We start from the raw sequence: 26,279 nt of genomic DNA on the forward strand, positions 1-26,279 counted from the left end.
TTAAAAAAAATACCTGAACTGGTATTCTGATCCTAGTTCATCCTGCAAAAGTTGGCCAACACCTCTTCCATGGGAACCACCTAACAACAGCACTTTCTTTCTCTTTATTGATTTCCCTACATTCTTACTTTTCAATTTGCTGCTGAAAGTTTGTTGTGTCCTGTCTACACCTGCACCTTCTTGAGACTCACCATGTTCTAACTGAAGCAACAGGTGAAATCTATTTTCCACATCCACCACAAAGCTGTCAGATGAAGTTCTAGGCCTGTTCCTCCCGTTGCCACTTCCCACCTCTCTTTGCCCTTTTCCTCCTTAACCTGTCAAGATCTCCCCTGGCCTTGTCTAACTCAGCCTGAAGGATGGCAATTTTTTCATCCTGTTCTAGTATCTTACTGTCTCTACTACATATCCTACAAAACCACTGACAAGTCTCATTTACTTCCCCTACTCCCATGCCACTACAGTCACCCACATAAAAAATACTACAGCACCCATCACACCAAAGCCCTGACCCAACAATTCTACGGCAAGTCACTCATGATAAACGCAACAGTTTATTAAGAATAAGTCTCTTAAATTACACATAAACATAAAAATCTGATTCCACTAATTTGGGATATATGCAACTATATGTAAACAAAAACAACAGTGCAAAGTTTCGGAAACAAATACTGGAACTTTACGCTACTTTCCGGAAATCTGAGTTAAATAACAAAGAGGTACACAACAGCTAAGTTGCTGGAGAGAGCAAAGAACAATTAAACGAAAGTCTATAGATTCGCTGTGGCAAAATGTAAACAGAAAATACAACTACAAACCAACTGTACAATATTTCCAGGTTTTCTGCTATATTATGTAAATAAAAATGAAGCCTTTAATGGTACGGTTAAAAAGCACATTAATACACCTATTTACCACATAATCAGTACTAAACTAAATGTTGTTATAATCTAAAATGACTTATCTTTATGAGAACACCAAAACATGCGAGTCACCTGGCTGCAGGGCATGTAGTTTGTTTACAGAATGCATCTATATTTGTGTGTATAAATGCTAGGTAAGTTAAATATTACCCATGTGAAGTGAACACAAACAGTATAATATTACATAAATCTGTTACCTACTTGCACCTGACTGTCTCTATTGTACACTGAAAATTGCACTCCAGAAAGCTCCTGTCAATCACAAACATTAAATTTTGGTGTAAAAGCTAAGCAGGGGAAAAATTTGGTTCACAGGCTTGACACCACAACAGTATTTCAAGTTGTGCAAAATGTACAGGCAAAAGTTACACAAAGATGTCAAGGATATCCTGGTGAACACCAATCTAAAATAATGAATGAAACAGAAATCAATAGACAAAAAATAATATCCCAAATTTTTAGAAGTTTATACATATTGAGAAGAACCTGAACTTGAAGTTAAATATTTCAGATCTACACAAATGTCTACTGGACTTTTGATTAAGGGCAGCAGTAGATACTAGAGATGAAAATGCCAAAAAGCTGCCTTACTTTTCCCAATTTAACTCACTAACATCTTGCAGTACTGTTTTTTGAATGACTTTGTATTGAGGGTAATTGACAACAGCCATATAAAGTTTGTTGTCTATTAATCACAATTTGAAAACAATACCAACATTCATAAATACAATACTAGGATGAGAAATGACTTGCTCATGCATCACTTAGATTTAGAGAGGCACAGAGGAGCCATAAAAATCCTTGACCATCTACCACATTTATATTAAGCATTTTCATGATTTAAATCCTCCTTTTGGAGTCACGTTTTGATTTTGTCAAAGATTTTGTGATGCTCTTTACACAACACCATGAAAAATCATATAGAGTTGTTCTTTGCATCTCGTTTTCCCCTTTCCATCTTGTAAAGGACCCAAGGCTGTCAAACAATACTCAAGAATTGGTTATATTGTGATCTGTCAACAATCTCTCCAATGAATGATCAATATTTTTGGATTTCTTCCCATGGATCTTAGTGTGACATCTACCTTTCCCATGTCTTATGAAGTAACACAGTGGTTAAGACAACTAACTTCCACTCTGAAGGAGTAGGGTTCAAATCACAGTTCGACTTTCCAGATTTAAGTTTTTCATGGTATTCTGAAATCAACCAAGGTGAATGGTGTGACGATTCCTTTAGGGGAAAAAGTGGCCAATTTCCTTCATCATCATTGATGAGCTTGTACTTCATGTCTAGTTACTTAATTATTGACAGAAAATTAAATCATAATCTTTCTTCTGCCTTTCCCATTGTTATGTGTGTCATCATTCCACCGTAAATCGTTTGCGATAGTTGTTCCTAAATATGCAATGACTGATCCTGGCGACTGAGCAACTCTGATATAAACAAAGAATATCGGGCCCATCAATTTTACTAAAACTTTGTTACGATATAACCTCCGTGTCATAACTGTGCCATCTGTGGCCAAAGTCAGCTGTCCACATATTCTAAGCCTTTCTTTATATACACTATAAATATTAATCACTTTCCTCAAACAATGGAAAATTCAGGATGTTGTTGACAAAAGTTTTACGTGTGAAAATCTTTTTGTTGTGCCTATCTGCGACTTGGCATCTCCACTATATGATGAATAGCTACTTTCCTTCTCATAATATAGTTCACCACTTTCTTGTATTTCCTTGTTAAATAATCAAGAACTTGTCTACCCATTGATTACGACATGCCTAAGAAAACTTTAAATCTGCATGTGTTTGGTATAATATTCCAAACCATGTATTATATTTGCAAGACCACGTCATGGAACTATATACAAAGGGACAGAGAAATATTCTGTGAAGATGAAGTAAATGCGAAGCAGATAAGATCTCAATTTATATTCAAAGTTAATTTTATTATGTAATAGATAAAAAAAAACCAGGATTTTTATGGCTGAATTGCACACTCCTTTCAGTGTCCCACTAAAGAAGAATAACGGATAGTGTAAGTCATTTCTCTTTCTAATATTATGAATTCTATTTATGTTTTCAAACTGTAATTAATTATTGACAGCAAAATTTGTATGAAAGTAAGAGTATTGTGAGGCTGTTGTCAATATATACAACTGTTTAAAGAACAGTCTACAAAGCTTTTAGAGAAGACAAAAAAGATTTGTGTTAAAATTTTAATAGTGAATATTCTAAGATGAGTGATAAGAAGCAGATAATTTACTTGAGCAAACTATAATATTGCAATCGCATGGATAGCCGCTACTTAGCTTAAGAAGGCAAACTTTCAGTACTGCCACTAGAGCATTTAAAAGTGGAAACATTAATACCAGCTTCTGAAACTAGTAGTTTGTTCCTCAGGGAGGACAAAGGGATAGGATGGGAAAGGTTAGAATGGAGTGGCAAGTCACCAAGACCTCAGGGTGAGGAGCAGATAACAGAACTAAAATAATAGTTCCAAAAGCTATGATTTGTGTTTTCACTTTTAAATATGTCTATCATCAGTGTTCATCCTCCCCTACCCCAACCCACCCTCTCCCCCCTGCCTGCCCCCAATTTAGGGTTCTTAATTATATTTTTTAAGGGTCGCACATACAAGTGCTGGATCCCACCAATATGTCGCATGTACTATTGCTGCAATCAGTCACTTGTCTCAATCCCACTAAATATCAGCAATTTCATCTGTTATTACTAAAGCCATTTTATTGAGAATTTCTGTTGTGGAAAATGAACTTGTATGTTTAACAGCAGTTGCAGTTGATCATCATACCCACATGAATATTTGGAAAAAAATAGTTAAAAACTAGAATTGTAATTAATTAAAGTTGTTTTGAAATCCTTTTCTTGGAAAGTGTTGATTACTTTACAGTATAAATTATTTTTTCCACTGATGCCAAATGTGTTGTGTACATCTTTCCAATGCACTAACACAATTAATTTTTCCTTTACTAGTCATTAATTTCTTTTTTATTCATTAGTGTTATAAACTAACTGTGAGTATTTACACAACCTGTTTGCAAATCTCAAAGAGTAGAATTGTTATCAATAGTGGCAGTGATGATTATTATAACTCATTATAAACTGTACGAGGGAGAGCCATTTAATATTATGGTACATCATTCGGTTTAGAAGTTAATAAATTTAATAATGCATGAAACTGTTTCATAAATATCACAAAATCATCAGATTCAGCTGAGTGTATGGTGACTATAACTATGAACTTCCCATCAATACTATTTCTAAATCTCGTGCTCCAAAATGCTAATTACTGCATAATCAGAGGGTGTATTACCTATTACTTCCCACTCTACAATGTAATTCGTGGTCCCTGAACAACTATAAATTCTAACATAATATTCTTATTCAATCTGGGCAAGGTGAAATGAAACAAAACAACACAACACAACACAACAATGCTTAATACCTAGACAAACAAGTCACAGTCATATTACCACACATCACAGCTAGCCTGCCAGGCAGCCATACTGCATTAACGAACTGTATGAGATCCATCAGATCGCTGTAATTCACATGCGATCAGTGACTGATCACTGCAATTTGCCCACGCACGAGTAATCTATGAAGTCACTTGTGTGAGAGGAAATTTAGGTATGATTACTACCATATTTTGTGACAATCTTCTTCTTGTGCTTCTTTTTTGCAGCACACACAAATTGCACTAGTTACCGAGAAAATGCCTTTTTTGCATGCCACACATGAATTTTTGTTTATACACCCAGACATATTTTGCCTTAAAAATAAGAAGAAGATGAAGATAGTAAAATATGTAATTCATTACTAGAAGACCACACAGTCTTCCCCCACGTAAAAAAACTGCTTGAATGTCATACTTTTTCATATACTCACTATAATTTAATAACATAACATTTCACATGCCATTTTTGGTGATGCACATGATATTAGGCTAATGGTTAGTTTGGTTGTTTCTGAGAATGCTTGACTTTACACGAGAACTCTGTTATGAAAATAAGCACCCACTGTTATCATTTAATGTGAAACCAGCTATGGTGAAACAAAAGAATTCTGATTTCTGTATTAAATGTTGCTGAACCAAAGAGCATGCATAATAACATGTTCATTTCATGTGTTACAGAGGACATCAATATGAGGCAAAAGTAACAACATTCTTCAAAAAACTAACAGAGAGAAGTGTGAAGTTTCCATGGCTGTAAGCCTAATACAATGTGCAGTAGCAAAAATAGCAGTTTGAGGCATTCGATTACAAAACTGAAGTGACTCTACAGGAAAAAGTACTTCAGGGAAAACTGCCTGATCTTCAAGTAATTAATCAGACATTTTACTGAGAACCACTAAGGACATCTTGCTAAAAAGATAAAACACATCTGGCTGTATACATAAAAATTAATGAGCAGTACACAGAAACAATTTATATTTTGTTAATCTGACACACTATAAAAGTATTCATTACTGTAGATGACAGACATTCCTCTTATTACTAACATACTGAGAATAATATAGTAGAATATAATTATGGATGTGTGACCATTTTTTCCATTGTATAAGTTGAAATGAAAACATTAATTAGCTGATTAGAAACTTTGTTTCTATTCAGCAACAACATGCTTACTTTTGAACTGCATCTCTTTAGATCAAATACAGGATTACTTTCAACAAGTACTTTTTTTTCTATTTCATTGGCATCACTATTGGTGATGGCATCTTCAGTATTTGCTTCTGTTAGACTCAAGTTGCTCAACTTTGAGAGCATATCCTGATCAATTCCAGAATCATCCTCAATACCATCTACTTCCTTTGCATCTTCTTCCAGCATCTGTAATAGAAAACAAATATCAACCTAAGCATAGTTATTAAAACTTAATAATGCAATAGCTGATCTGCAGCAACAATATAAAAGGGAGGGGGGAGGGGAGATTATCAGAACTGCAATATAACTTACAATTTAATAAAATTAACAACTCTAAAAACCAACTGCTGTAGAAATCTGTGTAGCCTTTAATTACTGCAGAAAATGTGTTTTAGTTGCTGAAGAAAATTTTGAACCAGAAGAATATATGCAAATGAGTGTGGGTGTAGAATCAAGGGGTTCAGGGAAGGAAGAAATAAGACTTCCCAAATCTGTCCCAGGTGATCACATTTGTTTGACTCCGATCCATAGGTGTAATATCACGCACTCTGCAGTTTTAAATTTAGAAATTATTAAATTAAAACAGTGCTTCCAACATTGTTTATATTATTCTACATAAAATCTGTTTTTCATGAAACCCTAAATGAATCACACATTTCAGAAAATTTATAAAACACAACAAATCAAATGAACACTACGTAATTTAATCAACTTGTGTCCTCGAACTTTGAACTCATTCCTGTATATTATTCGTGACTGGCATAGCAGTCATTTTCTTCTTGATTTGGATAATGTTAGGAACATTTTATGTGATCACATGATCTTCATCCAACTGCATAGCATCAAATCTTTGTGATGGGCAAAACAATTTTTGATTCTTATGTGATTGCATGTATTGGTTAGTGGCTTTGTATGATGAAAAATGTAGACCACAAATGGAACATGATCATTTAAATAAACATGCCTTAACACTAGGGCAATAGCCATCATACAGCACTTGCTTCAAATGTGGGTGATGATCAGAGACCTGAAGATAGCTGAAGTAACAGAGGAGCAAATTTACCTTTGGAGTCATAAATTTCCTATGTTTACATACCCGTCTCAAGTCTGTTTAATCAAAGCAGGTGGCAGTAAAAACCCCACTTGTAATACTCGTCACAGGCTAGATCATTACACACCACAACAACTAATGATTTACTCCCATTTTACAATTTGTAAAAAATATTGTGATTCATTTACATGACTTGTGTACCAAGAAACATCATTTTCCAATGTCCTAGCCTGTAAAATATTCAGTGAGGTATCTGTTTGCACAATGTATTTGTCAACCAGAGGAAAATAGTATAAATGACCAACTGGCTCCAAATATTAGCCAAGACGGTGCCTGCACCCTCAAAGTTCCATTTTTCTAGCTCCAGGTCAGTAGTTTGATCGCTGGAATCAAGATGTGAAACAAAATAGTCATGTGTTAATACAACAGCAAGTTAAGAACTAAGAGATACCATTTGTTGCTCCACTCTATTAAATGTGCTTCTTCCTGGAGCATAAGTGGTAATGTAAATAGCATCAAAGTCAAAATCTTTAAAATGTTGAACAGTTGGAACTATAATTTGCTCATATCTTGGATTTTCATCAGAAACACGATCACTAATAAAAATAAACAAAGGTTTTACAAAGTATTGTTCTTGAGTTATCATTAATTTTTGAATGCAGGCAATTCAGAAAGTCTATGTATATCTGTGGAATGAATCTCTGCATTAGAGGAAGAATGTTTTTCGCTACAAATGTAGGCACAGAGGTGTCAAAGCTTCAGGATCCCTTCACCATCTATCTTTATTACAACACCTGCATAAATACAGTGAACAAGTTTGTTTTTCGGTAACAACAAAATCATGAACTGGCAAATTTACACAGTAGCCAAGACGCATTATTATTGGTGCTTGAGCTTTCACTATTTCAATACATAATGGCACAAGTGCTTCATCATTCATTGATAAAAACAATACTTGTCCAAGGCCTAAAACTAAAGCTAAAGATTCAAGGTTCCTTATCGTACCTGTAGAGAATTGGTCATCTTTAAGCTTCATGTGTAGCAAGAGTCTGGATTGCACAATTTAACAGGAATAGTTACCATGTGCTTTTTTTGTTCTTCTGTATTGATTTTTCTAGGAAGAAGTCTTGAGTATATCCCTGATCGACTAGTAGTATAGCATTGTTTACCTAATAGTTGTCCAATGTTTTGCAGTACCTTATAATTTCAGGGTGACATGAACCATAACCTACACCACAAAAACGTGCAATCTCCAAGATGATGTCAGGTACACTGGACTGATTTTCTTCTACTCTAGGCCAACCAATAGTATTTCAAATTTTAAAAGCAGCTGCCAAGTCAAAATTACTTTCACAGTTTTCTATGTCAAGTTAAGTTTTTAAGAATCACCTTCAACATATTTCCTTAATGCTTTTTTTGTGTTGCTTCATCTTAAGTGTACTGACTAGGCACTGATTTAGTTACTGTCTGAAGTAACTGGCGTCCAATTGATTGTAAATTAATATATTTTGTGTCTTCTGGTATGTCCTGTTTTGTTTCTTCCTGTAATTGAAAGTAAACATATAAAATGCTGAATACCCTCACCTTGGGGCACCACTATCCAACCCTCATTCCAGACACAGTGTTCCTCTTTGTCAATCCCTTATAGTGCCCAGGCCCTGCCTAGCTGATCTTTTCAACCTACCACGTCCTCCGAAAACTCCTACCAACACTCCACGAAATCCAGAGTTGAAACAATCCCAGAACACTGTTATTAACCTCAACGCCAAAATCCTCAGCTCCCCCCCCCCCCCCCCCCCCACCCCCTGCCCATCCCCCCAGAAGTTTCAGTCCCATCCAAAGTCCTCACATTCAGCTCTATTCACAAGTTTAACCATGTTGGATTTGTGAAAGATCTACTCCCCTTCTCCTGCTGCCCACAATGGCAACAATTCTTTGCCACCAACACCTTCAACCAAAGCAAATCCAATCCTAACATCAAACCCTGTCTGTCCCAATTCATACCACCACTCAGCCATGACCTTTCCACAATCCCACCAAACCATCCCCTGGTCACTTTACAGGACTCCTTACCTTCCAACTTGGTCTCACCATCCTTATCCAGGTCCCTTCCTAAGAACAACAGCCTTTAAATAGAAGAAAGGTCTGCTCTACACTACCTAAAAATGGATCCTGACCTGATCATCCTCCTGATAGACAAATGTTCCACCATTGTTGTGATGAATAGGAGTTACTACCTGGCAGAGGGCCTCCGCCAGTTGTCTGACACCTCCATCTACAAGCTCTGCCAAAGTGACACCATCCTAGATGTCCAACACAACCTCTAATCCCATCCCTAGGCTCTTCACAGAAGTTCTTCCCTGAATCCATCACCCTACTCACCCCAACTAGAACCCACACCCATCTTCTACATGCTCCCCAAAATCCACAAACCTAACCATCCTTGTAACCCCATTGTGGCTGGTTACTGAGCCCCCACAAAAAATCCTGGCCTTTGTTGATAAACATCTCCAACCGTTTGTCCAAAACCTAGCATCCCCACAACCTTACCTCCTGGATCCCTAATTGTCATTGTTGATGCAACCTCCTTATAAACCAACATCTCTCACGCCCATGGCCTTGCTGCGACTGAACACTACCTCTCACAATGGACACTGATGCCATCTACAGCTGTATGGAGCCAAAGATGTGTGTTCACATCATGAACACTATTGGACTTCAGCTTCACAGTTTATTGGTGACATATAACAATTTGTGCCAGACCAGGAAAATGTTTCTTCTATTTCATACATCTGTTGATCGGGAGCAGTGTTTGTTCCTTCAGACATGTAATCATGTCATTCCAAAACCACCACTTCATTTCTCTATTACCTAACCAAATACATCCTAACCCATAAACACTTCACCTTTGAAGGGAAGGTATACAAATAAATTCGTGTCACAGCCATCGGCACCTGTATGACACACTCTTATGCCAACCGCTCCATGAGCCACCTACACGTAACATTCGTAGGTTCCCAAAACTCAAAATCCATGGTCTTGTTCTGGTTTATTGAAGACATTTTTATAATCTGGACCCAAGACCAGGACACCTTATCCTCATTCCTCCACAGCCTCAATACCTTCTTTCCCATCCACTTTAAATGGTCCTCCTCCACCCATCGTGCCACCTAACTATATGTTGATCTCCTCTCAGAAGGCTCCACCCACATCTTGGGTCCACATCAAACCCACCAATCACCAACAGTACCTGCACTTTTAACAGCTGCCACCTGTTACACACCAAAAACTGCCTCACACACAGTCTCGCCACCCATGTTTGACACATCTGCAGTCATGAGAACTCCCTTGCCCAGTATGCTGAAGGCCACACAAAGGCCTTCTCAGACAGGCAATAACCTCCAGGCATAATTCACAACCAGATCCCTCATGCCATATCCTCACAAACACATGATCCTCACATCCATTCCAAAAATCAACAACAAAGAAGCATTCCATTTGTCACCCAATATCACCCTGGACTGGAACGACAGAACAACGGCCTTTGTCAAGGCTCTGATTATCTATTATCGTGCCCTGAAATGAGGGACATGCTCCCAAAGTAGTTTTCTGCCACCCACCCAACTTCCACAACATCCTAGTCCATCACTATGCCACTCCCACCCCCAGTTCCCTGTCACAGGGATCACACCCCTGTGGAAGACCCAGATGCAAGATGTGTGTGTGTGTGTGTGTGTGTGTGTGTGTGTGTGTGTGTGTGTGTGTGTGTAGTGAAAACAACACTGAAACTGGCCGAACTTCCTTTATAGTAAGTAGTTAATAAAACAACCAAACTTGTTGTTATAGGTTATTCTGTTCTTCAATCAGCCACAGAAAGCTAAATATATTTTTAGTGGGGAGAACAAAAAATTAAAATAATATAAAACACTAACTTAACTTTATGTCCACTGGTTCTAGTTGTTTTGACAACACAAAATTGGCACAATGACTATTTTTGTCAACACTTCAAATGCAGTATCGGTGTTTCACGTACATCAAAGGTGGCCAATGGGCAGCATAGTAGCAGCAGCAAGTGTGAACTTGTGGTGCTGCCACGAGTCAAAAACTGATGCGAACAAATGTAAACCTTATTTAAAATACTACTAACTGATCAACATTATTAAAGTATTTTATTAGAGCTGAAGTTTATAGGATTGTGATACTTTAGATTTATACATTTAACATCACAAAACTTATGACTCTCCCACCCCTGTCACACGATATCACACTTGTTTGCTCAAGCCTGTTCAACTCCTTGAGAGCAGCACTCCTGAAGTCACTTTGTGTGCAATGAGAGTTCCAGCAACAATGCACTGCAGGTTTCAATTGATCTGTAACATGGTCAGTCAAGTATCTTGCAGGAGTGTGTTCACATGGTGGGCAAAGTGTCTCATGCATTATCACATAGAAAATAAAGTTGGAGAAACCTGTGCTCATACTACACAGCTCTCAGATTACCCTTGATGGATAGTGATGAAAGGTACCTGACATTCATAAATGATAATGAGCACTAACATTACAGAAAGTAACTGAGGGACAGCGCACCTGAGTATGTGTACCGATACCTGGCTGCCTCCATATTACTCTTGAGTCAATTACTAGGCATCAGATAAATACTGCACTCAACAACAAAGAATACACATCAGCACACTGATCCAGGTTCCATTCTAAGTGTTCTTCCTTCACAACCCAAAACCAGCAAATAAGTAGTCATTTTTTATTCGAGAATGGAATTTTTATACTGCAGCTGAATGTGAAATTATATGAAATTTACTGGCAGATTAAAACTGTGTGCAAGACTATGACTTGAACTTGGGACCCTTGCCTTTCACAGGTAATGAATTTACCAATGGAGCTACCAAAGTATGTTTGACAACCTGTCCTTGCAATTTTATTTCTGCCAGTACCTCATCTCCTACCTTGCAAACTTCACAGAACTTACAGGACTAAACCTCTAAGAAGAGCACATGTGCCATGAAAGACAAAGGTTATGAATTTGAGTTTCAGCATGCAGCACACAGGTTTAATCTGACCAGAAGTTTCAATCTTTTCTGTTGTTTTAAACATCTCTAATGCGTTCAGCTCTACTAAATTCTTTTTGTAACAAATGAAATGGAATAAGGAATTAAGTAAAAAGGATAGACCTCTTTTTTTGTAGTTCTAATAATTTGAGTTGATCGTATTTGAAAACCATAATTTTTTGGGGCCTGTCTTATCAAAAATTCTTCCCAAACAAAGAGCACTACATGTTGAACAATGCCATGCATGATAAAAATGTTCATAATCTATATCGTACAGTATTTAATTCTCTCTTAAATGTGTAACTTGTGGTTTTTTATGTGACATTAGTTTGTTAAATAGCTGTAAGTTTAAAAGTAAGTTTGCATTTCAGCATTTTTATACAAATATAAAACTGTAGCTACTTAACCAACTAATTTCATGTGGAAAATACCATAAGGTACACAATGTGCATAAAATCTCATGTCAATAGCTGCTTTAACAATTGGTAATAATTATGTTAGTTTAGTTCTTGTACAGCCTCGTTCAAACAATCTGTGTTTTATTGTTGTGTAGTGAGTGGATTCTTCTCTCTGAAGGTAGCTCTTATATGCTTTACAAGATAATGAAACACTTATAATCTGAACTGTGTTTACAATACTATAGTTTTGTTTAATACTTGTTTAGTTATGTGCATATATCTTCATTGAATGTTTTATTTTGTAGGTATAAAATTTACACAATTTCATTCAATTGCAATTTGAGCCAATGGCATTTTGCAGGTAATACTTTTGCGATTGAGTAGAAATGGACACATGAGAAAGCAGCTTACCTTCTTGCTCAACATAGCAAGGAAGTGGAGCTTCAAAGTGTCATGTAATTTTCCTCACAAAAACAAGGCTGCCCTGAACCTGTTTATGGATTTTGGTGAATGCGAACAAGAGTTCTTCCAATACTCTGAAGCAAAACTGGACAACACATCTCAAGTTCATCTATGCTATGAAGGCTTGCTTTTGACTAAATACGAGAGTTTACAAGAAAAATGATTTAATTCCTGTGGCAAAAAGTACTATAATTTGATGACAGGAATTTGGGCAGTTGATATTAAAACAGGAAATAAGGCTTGTGCTCTGAAAAAGACAAAGAAGCAGCATCTTCATAATATAAAGCCAAATCAGATAATTTGTCCAGCTTAAAAGACTGCATTAAATAAATATCTGGACAAAGTTTTATCATTAGTTGATATTTCACACCTGAAATGAGCTGTAAGTACCAGAGATGAGCTTCAGTATTTGAAGCAGAAAATTCAAAGGGTACAGACTACAATTGAAAATCATGTTGTAAATGCTACGAGTGTGTAATGGCAAACTGAACGAGACAATAAAAGTAAGCAATTTGGAAACTGCGCTGAGTATGGACATTTTCTGACTGAAATGAATGGCAACATGCAGGAATCCAATAATAAAGAACAGACACAAATTGTAACTTGGAAGCTATAAGTTTGACAATCAGAGAAACACCAGCAGATTTTGAAATATCAGAAAGGATGGTAAAATCAAACAATGGACATTCTAGGTAGGTATAATAACAATGTTGGAAAGACTGATTGCTACATACCACAAAGGTAACACATTAAGTTGCAGAGAGGCACAATTAAAAGACGCTTACACATACGCTTTACGCCACAGCCTTTGTCAGAAAGAGAGAACAACATAGCATTCATTCACACAAGTAAAGCACACTTCACGCACACATGACCACCCACTCTGGCAACTTGTCCCTGAGCTGACAGAGCTGGTGGTCAAGTTCAAGAGGTGTGTTTAATTATGTAAATGAATGGTATTGTGTTCCTCTTATTCTGATGAAGACTGTGGCCTAAAGTTTATGAGAAAGGATGGTAAAGTGTGCTTGAAAGCTTAAGGCAGAGAAGGGCATTGCAGCCACTTGCTGAAAATTAACAAAGAAGGTATTACCAGCAGAAATCACTTGTAGAGTGAAAAATTGTTTTTAAGATGATGAATTTAGGAAGTATGTCCTGGAGAGGGGGAGGGGGGACGGGGGGGGGGGGGGGGGCAGATAGACTTTCAGGCACAAACATATACGTGCAGTAAAGATCATTGCTTTGCTTTTCACTGAAAATGGGCAGAGAAATATGGTTTCCCAAAATTCTCTCTCTCTCTCTCTCTCTCGTGTGTGTGGTGTGTGGTGTGTGTGTGTGTGTGTGTGTGTGTGTGTGTGTTTCTTCAGAAACACTCAGTGGAGCAGTAATTAGTGAAAACAATAAGGAGTTTCTCAGAAAGACGGCTTAATATCTGCTGCGAAAAACGTCCTGGGTCTGAAGCTGTAACATTTGCAGTTACCAGCTATTTTATAGAGTATGTTCCTTAGGAAATTATTGTTTACAAGCAATGGGTCTATACCGATCAAGACACCTGGACACAAAGCAATTTTTGTAGTAGTAGCAACAAAAATTTGGAGTTTGTCATCCCACCATCATACAGAAAAATACCAGCTTGCATCTCAAAACATTTGAACGTGATCTAAGGGAAGATAAGCTGATTATCCTAATGAAGTTTGCTGAAAACAATTCATTTTTTATCATTCACAATGCAATACAATGTTCTTCACCAAAAATCAGGAAATGGAATATATTAGTCTTTGACTGTCAATGACTTCTGAAACATCACATAATTACACTGCATGTTTCCATCAAGAAGCAGATCAAATATGTAAAATCACAGTTTGCTCAGATATCCCGCATTCATTCTTTCAGTTATGATAAGTTTCTCAATTTGTACTGTCATAAAAGAGACTCAGGAATGATGACAGAATGGAATTTCTTTGGTACAAGTCATGGAAAGTCACCTTGTAATGAGACTGGAGATTTTTTTTAAAAAAGGGAAGGCGGATGGGGGTTAGTAGGGAGAGCAAGCTTGTAACAACCAATCAATAGGCACAGCAGCTTCTTACACTTATAACTGAGTTTCACTTTTCCACCAAGTATTCATGGCATTAAATTTACTTTCATCAGAAAAGAAAAAATCAAACAAAAGAAAAAAAAAAAGACTAGGGAAAATAATCATTTTTTGCAAACTGTTGAAACAACAATGTAATGAAGATAAATTGAGTATAAAAACAACAAATGCCACCAATTTCAGTCCAAAGAGAGACAAAAATACTGTTAAACGAATGAGTACTGAATCTCAATTTAAGTAGTTTAAACATGCGAAGATACTTACAATCTAATTGGCATGTTATGCCCTTACCATCCTGTCACCAGTGTATAATGACTACTACCTTTTAGTTATGCATTATTTAGCATGCATACTCAAATCTTAGCTACAGAATTCCTTGCCGGGAGACAAAAGTACAAAATTACAGTTTTAAAAATGGCTGTTTCTCAGCAACTGTATGTAAGTGTCAAACTTAGGAGTTATACAGCCAACCGGTTGCAGATAACTGTTTGGTACATTGACTTAAGTTTCGATACCTACTAAGGGTGCCTTCATCAGAATGAAATTCTGAGAAATCATAAAATTATATTGCAAGAAAACAATGATCAGCATTGAGAGCTGCTCTAAATTCTGAACACTGCTTTCCCGCAACGTAATTTTACAGTTTCTCAAAATTTCAATCTGAAGACATCCTTAGTACGGGTTGAAATGTAGGTAAATGTACCAAACAGATACTTGCAACTGGTTGGTTCTATAATTCCTATGTTTGAAAGCATAAAAGTGAATATAATTTTCAAACTACAGAAAAGGGCCTTACGAATAATAAAAATAGTGGTAGGGGTCACTGTCAAGGTCTGTTTAAAACCGTGGGGATTTTAATCACGCCAAAAGAGAAAACTGCCAATCAGCTACATGCATAAAAAATAATCTTGGTAATTACTGCAGAAACAGCTATATCCTTGACCACAGAACAGAATCTGGACTGAACTTACACAAGAAAGGAGAAAGATAAAACTCAAAACAGCATTCTCCATCAAGGAATAAAATTGTACAATAAATAGCCCAAGGAGATTACAAAGGTCACTATCAGGCCACCTCTTACATCTAACCAGGCACTCTACATATTTTACATTGTTGTCATTACCACACAGGTTTTATGAAGTCTTACATTTAATAATGGATAAAATACTTAGGAATAACTGTAACATGAACAGTGGGAACAGTAGTAGCAATAGCAAAGAGGAGGGGGGAGGAGGGGGATGTAGATTACAAAGAATGCAACAAATAGAACAACAGTGACAAATTACAGGCAGGTATGAAGATGGTCTGGAAAGTTGTCAGCATCTCACGTTGAAACACAACGTACATGATTCCCCTCCTCCCGAAGTTGGTACAACTTTCAACAGACACCATGTGAATTGGTCCAATAGTTGGCCATAGCCAGGTAGCTGAATATGGTGCGGTGTGTAAATTCTCAGTACTGTTCCATGACAAATAATTTGTAAAAGGAGGTTGGTTGGTTTCAAGGCGGGAGAAGGGCCCAAAATATGAGCTCATCGGTCCCTTGTTCCTAATAAAACAATGCCACAAGTTTGAGAATAAAACGGACAGAAAGGAAAATCCACAAGAACGAAGGGAAGGCAACAAACACTAAAAGGAACAAAAGAGGACAGGAAAACAACAGAGACGCTAGAAACAGGAGAGAGTAAAACATGAAAGCAGATTACAGTGGCTAGCCAACCACGAGAATAAAAATGGAAAGCCAGCCACTCTGTAACACATTAAAAGCTCCACCCTAAAAGCACTAGGGTGGAGGACACAGAGAGACAAAGGACATGCGCTAAAACCTACATAGAAGTATTAGGGTGCTGGAAAAGTTAAAAGTTGACAGTTCAGCAAGAGGTGGACAACTGTCATTTGGGAACTACAGCAACGCTGAAATGGGTCTTTGCGACAGAATAGGTAACCATGCATTAGCCAGGTATGGCCAATGCGGAGCTGGCAGAGGACAACTGATTCCCTGGGAGAAGCCTGCATGGAAGACTTCCACACATTCATAGTCTCCTTAATGACACACAGTTTGTTGTGCATGCTGTTATGCATTCTGTCTCCCAAAGCCGGAAAACCCTGTGGTGCAAGACAGAATGCAGGTCAGCTTCGGAGATGCCTATCTCCAGAAATGGTTTCCACGTCGTCTGTTTGACCAGCCTGTAGGCAAATTTGTTGCCGGAGATTCCGACGTGACCTGGGGTCCACACAAACACCATGGAATGGCAGGACTGTTCCAGGGCATAGATGGACTCCTGAATGGAAGCTAAAAGAGTGTGGCAAGTGTAATACTGGTCGATACCTTGTAGGCTGCTCAATGAGTCAGTACACAGGAGAAATGATTCGCCAGGGCATGAGCGAATGTACTCAAGAGCACGAGATATGGCTGCCAGCTCTGCAGTGAAAACACTGCAGCCAACTGGAAAGGAGTGCTGTTCAATATGTCCTCCATGAACACATGTGAAGCCTACATGAACATCAGCCATTGAGCAGTCAGTGTAAACCATTTCAGAGACCGGAACACATCAAGAATCGAGAGGACGTGACAGCGGAGAGCGGCGGGGTTAACGGAGTCCTTAGGGCCACGCAAAAGGTCAAGACGAAGCGAAGGACTCCAGTTCGTAGAGAAGGGACTGCACGCGAACTGCAATCACTCGCCCCGATCTGGGCCGCCCATGCGGGAGTTGGAATGCCACAGGTGGGAAAAGGAGACTGTAATTTGGATTCTCAGGGGAACTATGAATGTGTGCTGCATAACTGGCGAGTAGTTGTGCACATCTGATCTGCAGTGGAGGGACACCAGCCTCCACCAGTCACCGGACTTGTCCTAAAAGCTCCTGTCGCATATCGAACCCGACGGTGTTTGCACAGGGTCGAGTAAATGCAATGCTGAAGGCGCTGCCAAACCAGAAACCACACTCCCATAGCCAATTCAAGATTGGGCAAGGGCTCTGTAGAGCTGCAGCAGCATACAGCGATCTGCACCCCAATTGGTGTTGCTCAGGCAATGGAGGTTGCTGAGATGCTGCGAGCACTTCTGCTTAAACTGACGAAGATGAGGGAGCCAAGTCAATCAAGTATCGAAAACCAGTCCTAGGAATTGATATGTCTCCACTACAGTGAGTGGATCGTCATTAAGGTAAAGTGCAAGTTCCGGATGAAAGGTACAATGCCGCCAGAAGTGCATGACACATGACTTAGCAGCTGAAAACTGGAAGCCGTGGGCTAGAGCCCACGATTGCACCATGTGGATGGCTCCTGGGAGGCGCTATTCACCAACAACAGTACTGGAGCAGCAGTATGAAATGCAGAAGTCGTCTGCATACAGAGAAGGTGAGACGGAGGGCCCGACAGCTGCTGCTAGACCAATAATGGCCACTAAAAATAGACACACACTCAATACGGAGCCCTGCAGGACTCCATTCTCATGGATATGGATGGAACTCTGGGAGTCACCAACTTGGACACGGAAAGTACGGAGTAACAGGAAGTTTCGGATAAAAATCTGGAGTGGTCCCCGGAGACCCCGCTCATACAATGTGGCACAGATATGATGTTGCCGAGATGTGTCATATGCTTTACGTAAGTCACAAAAGAAGACAATCAGGTGTTGCCATCTGGAAAAGGCTGTTCGGATGGCAGACTTGTTGGACACAAGATTATCAGTGGTAGAGCAACCCCTGCGGAAGTCGAAGTCGCCCTGACATGGAGCCAGCAAGCCATGTGACTCCAGGACCCAACCCAATCGCCGACATATCATATGTTCCAGCAGCTTACAAAGAACGCTGATGGGCCGATAGCTATCCATATCAAGCTGGTTTTTACCAGGTTTGAGCACCGGAATGATGCTGCTCTCCCGCCACTGCAATGGAAAGATGCCATCACACGAGATCCAGTTGAAGATGACTAGAAGATGTCGTTTGTGGTCAGATGAGAGATGTTTAATCAACTGGCTGTGGAGGCTATCAGGCTCAGGAGCTGTGTCGGGGCAATGTGCAAGGGCACTGAGGAACTTCCCACTCTGTAAATGGGGCGTTATAGGATTCACCTCAGCGTTTAGTGAATGAGAATATGTTCCCTTCCAGCCGCCGTTTGATTGTGAGAAAGGCAGGGGGGGGGGGGGGGGTAATTCTCCAACGCAGAGGCTCGAGCATCGCATTTGCGTCGGTACATAACTCGCCATTTATGGTATCACCAGAGATAGCTGTTGGGGCCTGGTACCCGAAAATACGTTTGATCTTTGACCAAGCTTGGGAAGGTGACGTATGGCACCCAATGGTTGAGATGTATCTATCCCAACACTCCTGCTTCCATCATTTGATAAGTTGGAGAATGTGGGCACGGATCCATTTAAAGGCTATGAGGTGCTCCAGGGAAGTGTGTCACCTATGCTGTTGTAGAGCTCGCTGACGCTCCTTAATTGCTTCACTTCCAGCGACCACCAAGGGACTGCCTTACGCCACTAAAGGTAAATCATGAATTGCTTGGGTGAAACTAGAACGAACTCTAATACGTACACTGAGATGCTAGAGACAGAATGGATTAGAATGTATGAGGACCTAGGTGACAGGAGTCTGATGTTTCAAAAATGGCTTGAAGATGAAGATATCGATGTCTTGCCTTTGGCTGCATGTAGACTCCAATGCACGTTCCTCAAAGTCCTCCATAAACAAATTGGCCACAATAGGTGTCAACGGGCTTCCCACTGCAACTCCATCAGTCTGTTCGCAGTACTGACCATAGAATAAAAAGTAAGTGGAAGTCAGGACATGCCAAAACAAATTTGTCAAGTCAACACCAAGCTTAACCTCAATTAGCTGCAATGAATCAGAGAGAGGAACACGAGTGAAATAAGAAACTACATCAGAACTGACTAAAATATCAGAGTCATTCAAACGCAATCCCGGCAACCGACATAAGAAATCTGCAGAGTTCTTAATGTGGTGCTCACACCTACCTACTAGTGGGCTCAATAAACTAGCACGATGTTTAGCTACACAATATATCTGAGCACCAATATTAGAAACAATAGGCCTCAACAGAACAGCCTCTTTATGGACCTTAGGGAGGCCATATAATCTAGGTGATACAGTACAGTAAGAATTAAGACTCTTGATAGTCTCTTGTGACAAAGAATTTTTCTTCAGGAGGTTATTAGTCTTTCTCTCAACACTCTTAGTAGGGTCAGCACCGATTTTGCGATACGCCGAATCAGAAAGTAGACACTACATCTTTTGAATGTAATCGTGCTTGTTCAACAAAACCATGGCATTTCCCTTGTCCGCAGGTAAAATAACAATATCAGGATACATTCTCAGTGAACATAAAGCAGCCGCCTCAGCTGCTGTAATGTTACACTTGGGTGGATGGGCTCCAGTCAACACACGACAAGCTTCCCTCCTAACCTCTTCCGCAGCCTAGAGCCTAGGAAGGTAGTTTATAAACAGCCTGTTCAATAGAACTAATAAAATCAATGACTGGCAAACTCTTAGGGATCGGTGCGAAATTCAAACCTTTTCCCAGCACAGAAAAGCTGTGTTGACAAACGATTTATCCGTGAGATTGATCACAGAACATCGAGAATTAAAATTAGAGTTAGACATTGAGCTAAGGAAACGTTCAAACTTCACCGATGACGAGCATTTACAGATTGAAACTCCCAGTCAGACTGCGACCAAGAGGCACCGTCCACCCAACCTCAAGAAAATTCAGAAACATTAGACGCCATCATTAAATGAAGCTGAAATAATTCCTTAGAAACAAAATCTAAGTGACGGCGAGTATAGTGGATCCTTTCACGAACAAGAGCTAAACCAGCACGTTGCTTGATGCGATTGGTGGCAGGAGAATTAATATGATGCACAACCTTAGCAAACGTTGGAACCACACTATGATTTTGACACTTCAATAAAAACAATAACACACATTCCTACCTTACTCTACTGCTGCGAAGTTTATCCAACCTCCACAGGCAATGATACATTTCCTCCCCGTAGAGGTAAACAATATGAGACCTTAACTTTTCCCAGCGAATTGAATGTTCACATAACTAATGCGTTTGCTGCCAGGTGACGTCGTCGACCACCACCGATATTTTGACAGGAGCACACCCTGCCATTCTCAAGGCACAACTGCAAGAAGGAAGCAATGTGCAAGGGATTTTAATACCTCGGTTCACAGAGGAAAAACAAGGAAGATACCACACACAGAACAAGTAACCGCAGAGCCAACACACAACCAAAGATAACCAACATCAGAAATATTGATAGTGACTATTAATCAACAGATGAGATAGCATTAATTCTATCCCTCTGTTTTTTGACGAGAGACAGAGCTGGATTCCAAGCATCATTTAAACAAAATCCACCATCTCTGTTTATATGGTTGCTTGATAGTTTGATTTCATCTGCTTCCTTAATAACGCTATCCCAATAGCTGGACATTCAAGCCAGAATCTCAGTGTTGCTGTATTCCATACAATGACCGGTGTCAAGGCAATGTTTTGCAATAGCGGATTTGAACTATTGTAGGCGTGTGTGACGCTTATGTTCAATACACCGGTCTTGCACAGTCCTGATTGTCTGACCAATATATGACATGCTACAACTGCAAGGAATGCGATAGACAATGCCACACTAGGTGGTTAAGTTGAAGAGGAACAAACATCCCTATAAAGGACCTTACAGAAGTCAAAAAAACAAGGGACAGAAGTTAAGTAGAGATTACCACCCGAATCACCTATCCCATTAAAGAGTTATAATTTTTTTGTTCTCTGATGACTAAAGCGTTCATCTGCAGGCACCACTGTCTCTGTGGTCTCCATTCACCTTTTGCACTTCAATCACAGCAAAGTAGATGAGAGCTGGCACACTACCAATTTCCTGCATTTGTGGATGTGAATCCTGTGATGTCACACAACTGATACAAGTTAGAATCTCAAGTGACATCACCCCGTTAGCAGCACCACATAATCAAGAGATAGTGGTGTAAGTTTCAGAGGTATTTAAATACTTGCATTTGGGTTCTTTCCACTCTCGGTCAAACAACGTTTCAGTTCAGGTAACAAGGATTATTTTTGTTTGAATCATTGCTTTAGAGTGGAAGATGGCTTTATTTATTGAGGAGCACAAAGTCTTACCTGCTTTATTACTCTGTGCACTTTTGTTTTATAAGACTACTTCATAAAGAAGATGGGAAGGGGAGGAAAAAAACCTGTAATTGCACTTACAGCCTTGATCAGTCCTGGATGGCAACATAACTGTCTCAAACGGAGAAGCAACACCAATATCTGAAATGTTTTCACATCCTGTATATTATTCATGTGATTGTACATTGTAGCCAGCTCCTTGCTTACTCCAGTGTTTTCAACATTCAGAGCAGACTTTTTACCTAGAAAGAAAGAAATCAATTAGTTGTGTTGTTTATCTTACCAAATTTATATTGCATATTCTCTCAAACACATTTCTGAATAGTAACATACAACGGACATTCTTGACTTCTCTATAAGAAGTACTTCTTTGTATCAGAGATTCTCCTTTCTTTTCTCTCTTCACACCTGCAACAACTTTTGCTGTTTGTTTAAATAGCATTGTTTATTAATAGGTCTTTTGTTAATATTCGTATAATCTTTATTTTCCGTATGTTCAACCAACTGCTTAATTTAAACTGGTTCATATTTCAGACAATACTGGCAAGATTTGTTGCACATCTCCTGTGGATTGTAACAACATACCTACTTACTCGGGATACTATCAAGATGTCGTAACAACAAAGGCTGCATGCACATACTACTCAAATCATATATGCCACATAGGGGTCATACTTATAAGCTGAGAGACATTAGGGCATATACAGAGGCATACAGGCAGAGAGACTATGAAAAATTGTTAATACTGATACGCACTATCTTACACCATGAACTGTACAGTGGCTTGTGGAGTACAGATGCATAGGTAGGTGGGTTCTTCTCAGTTCTTACACGTGAACTCTTAGTTTCAGAGATGTGATTTCAAGGAGGACAAAATTATGTTAACCTATGATGCATTATATGGAAATATATTTAAGATTGAAAACACTGCATCTGCATAATCATTATGAATTCAGCTGTTGTAAATAATTACACAAATAACAGAACAGGAGACACAAACATTTATTGTTTGTATAAATATAATGAACATGTAGTTACATTTATGTAAGCATTACTCTCACATTAAATATGGTAAAACAGTGTGAAAAGTGTATTTTTCTTCTCACATCTAAGATTTTAAGTTTAGGCTGAATTTTACACATGAGAACTATACAAAACACTATCATAAATTTCTATTGCATTCCATCAATTGTTTTTCTTTCATTGTAGCTGGTGTTAAGGCTTTATAAAATTGATCAGCTGAGTGCTGCAGATTAGCTGAACCGGGACTGTTTTGTGAAAATTTTAGATTATGGCTTTACTGAGATGACAGCAGTGATGTTGAGAATGGAATGCTCAATGAGGCTCTTCCATGGAATTTTATATTATGCCAGAACAATCAGAAAATCAAAGAGCAGTAGGCAAAGATTTGTGGTCTTCACGCTGATTTAGCAAATGCAAAATTTGAATTATGACAGCCTGAATTTGTAAAAAGAGAAAGGGAACTGCGAAAAAGTGGCAATCAAAACAAGGACAGAGGAAACATTTTCTAGCAAATTCAAAATTCAGCTAAGCACTAGATTTTACTGGCTACCAGGATTAGAGAAGGAAGAACCTCATACACATGTGAAGGAATCTAAAGCACAGCAAAATGATGTCGGCAAACTTACATTGTTGGAGGAGGGGGAAGGGGAAGAAAAGAAGAAGAAGAAGAAGATGGTGATGATGATGATGATTCTTCTGCAAGGTTGTAGTCATGGGAGAGGTTTAGGTCAATGGCTAAAAGAAACATTAGGTAGAGAGTAATTAATGGGATTAAAATGTTTGAGGCTAGTAGGTGTTATAATGATATTGTATGTATGTATTAAACCGGGAACCTAGAAAAAAACGGAGAGGCTTCGACCTGCCATAGCCCTCGGTGGTTCACAACCCCACAATCAGCCACAGCACTCCACCCACTCCACACTGAACCCTGGGTTATTGTGTGGTTCGGCCCCCAGTGGAAAGTGTAGATGATGTATTTTACAAGCAACGCGCCGCCATTGAATTTCTCACTGCAGTTAAAGAAACTGTGTCAAATATACACAAACACTTGTGCAAAGTCTATGGAGCATCTGCTGTCAACAGAAGTACAGTTAGTCACTGGGTAAGGAGGGTGAGGTCAACAGAAGTACAGTTAGTCACTGGGTAAGGAGGGTGAGGTCATCAGAAGGCAGTTCAGCGAAGCTCCACAATGTGCAGTGGGCTGGGAGACCATTCACTTCTGTCACATCTGACATGTTGCAGCAAGATGATGTCATTTGTGAGGACTGACACATTACAACTCAGCAGTTGGCGCTGCATCTGTCAATTAGCAAAGGAAGTGTGAATGCAATTATCCACACTCTTGGATATTCAAAACTGTGTGCAAGATGGGGCCTTCTGTGTCTAACGGTGGATCACAAATCCCACAGAAAAAACACTTGCGTTGATTTGGTGTAACGTTTTGAAGCTTGCAATTATGGTCAAAAAAGAAAAAGGTGCGGAACAAAGTTGCTGTTGCCTTTAATTCACCGAACACAAGGTCAAATCATGACTGGAAAAGTTTGAAAATGTGTTTTAACAATAATAACAAAAGGGCCTAAAAAGCTTTCACAGACGAGTTGTACTATTTTAATATGGATTTTATGATTACTACGTTTCATCTTCATGTTATTACATGTGCTGCATAAGCTGCAGCAAAAATGTTATTACAACTTTTCAAGGCTGAAATCATGTAAGTGGAGGCAGTAATTTTGCTAGGTCTATTGCTACAAAAGTGCACAGAAGCTAACTGCTGCCTTGAAGCTACAATTTATACCTGTTTACAACCCTTACAATGACAATGTGGCTTTCCATCCTAAACTTACATGTCGTGGTTTTAATATAGACTTTTTTAAATAAATTTGCTGCACAAAAATTAATTTATAATATTATTTATTACATTCTTGTTAATTTCTTTTTCTGGTGCAGATTCAAACAATAGTGAAGGTTGCGGTTAAATCACATCAGTAAATAAGGAAATTACTAACTCCAGATGAAAATATTGTTCTCCTGTTGTTTACAACAATGATAATTTAGATATACAGCACACAATGCACAACTGTGATATAGAACTTACAGTGTCAGAATTGCACCAAAAAAGTTTTTTTTTTTTTTTTTTTTTTTTTTTTTTTTAATGTAAGATAGCAATTTTACAAAATAAGATTAGAGTGCCTTGAGCTTAAACATACAGTAAAAGAACAGTGCCTTCTCGTCCAACATGAAATGAGAATTGTAACACTGAAATTAGATACAAAAGTTAAGGAACTGGAACTAGAACTAGAAGAAATGAAATGAAAATCAGGGTTTCATACTGACACCTTAAAAATCTATTCCAATTATGTACTTATTTTTGTGTAAGTAGACTGTTAGTAAATGCCACCCTCAATGCATTGTGACTCCTGTTATCACCGTTTTGGATTTGTACTGGAATTTTTTCATAGATTATTTTCCTAATGAGCACAGTCTCATCCATTTCAGGTTCCTCATTGATGCACTGACATCTATTTTGTATTGTTTAAGCCAAATGCTGCCATTATAGTAACTGTCAAGTGATTTACTTTTGGTCTGAGTCCTAAATTTAACAACTTTGCATTCTGCACATTAACAAACATTACTGGAGGTGAAAGAAGAGGCAAATCAGGCAGGTGGGAAGGGAACAGAACCAAACTGCGATCAGACCTGGAATTCCGGACTGCATTCCAGGCTACAGCCATTGAGCAACCACCTGATAACTACTGACTGACTTACATATGCTTCCTACTAGTTTTGCATCAACATGCATGTAGCTGTCATGGCAGTTTAAGTCTTGTATTGTAGTTAAAAATTCAATAGAAATTGTGTAGTTAATGCTATTCAAGCCTAGAGAACATTTTTGCAGGAGGTATTCAATCATTACTCGCTACTTTTGAAATTATTGTGCTTAAATTTTCAGTGCAAATATATCAAATATCCCTTTCTTACTCTGCTGCTAAGTGACTATAAAAAGCCTTAAATTGATCACATTAATTAAAGTCATCTCCAAAGAATTGTTACAAGGTCAGTTATGTGCACTCGTTAAATATATACTCCACAATTTCCTTACTCTAACCTTACAGACAAAACAATCGGGCTTCTGCAGTGTGAAAGTGGCTTATTCATGTGTTTCCTTAAAATTTTTGTGTCAATAACAACTTCTTTATTATTTATTTTTTTAAATCTGTATTTGTATAAAACAAAAGTGGCATTTTGTAATGTCACTACGTTATGAATTGACAATTGCAGCTAAACTTGACTTGATCCACAAAATTTTACCAGTCAAAGACGATCCTGTGCTTAGTGATATAATCTGTGATTAACATTTATACAACACAGATTTTTGAGTTCAGCTTGCACTGAGGTCATTTTTTGTGTTAATCTATGGTCAAACTGC

General features: G+C 38.6%; 1 protein-coding gene across 1 annotated transcript in view; it reads right to left on the bottom strand.

The window, feature by feature from the left end:
• LOC126283995 (transcription termination factor 2) overlaps positions 1-26,279 on the bottom strand; it is a 237,771-nt gene that overhangs the window by 32,384 nt on the left and 179,108 nt on the right. The window contains exons 15-16 of the mRNA XM_049982531.1: positions 21,911-22,071; positions 5,575-5,778 (exon numbers count right to left, since the gene is read on the bottom strand). Coding sequence (XP_049838488.1) covers positions 5,575-5,778; positions 21,911-22,071 — 365 coding nt within the window. The remainder of the gene's footprint in view (positions 1-5,574; positions 5,779-21,910; positions 22,072-26,279) is intronic.

Source organism: Schistocerca gregaria, chromosome 8 (genome assembly GCF_023897955.1).
Source record: "Schistocerca gregaria isolate iqSchGreg1 chromosome 8, iqSchGreg1.2, whole genome shotgun sequence".
In the NCBI taxonomy this organism is placed as follows: Eukaryota; Metazoa; Arthropoda; class Insecta; order Orthoptera; family Acrididae; genus Schistocerca; species Schistocerca gregaria.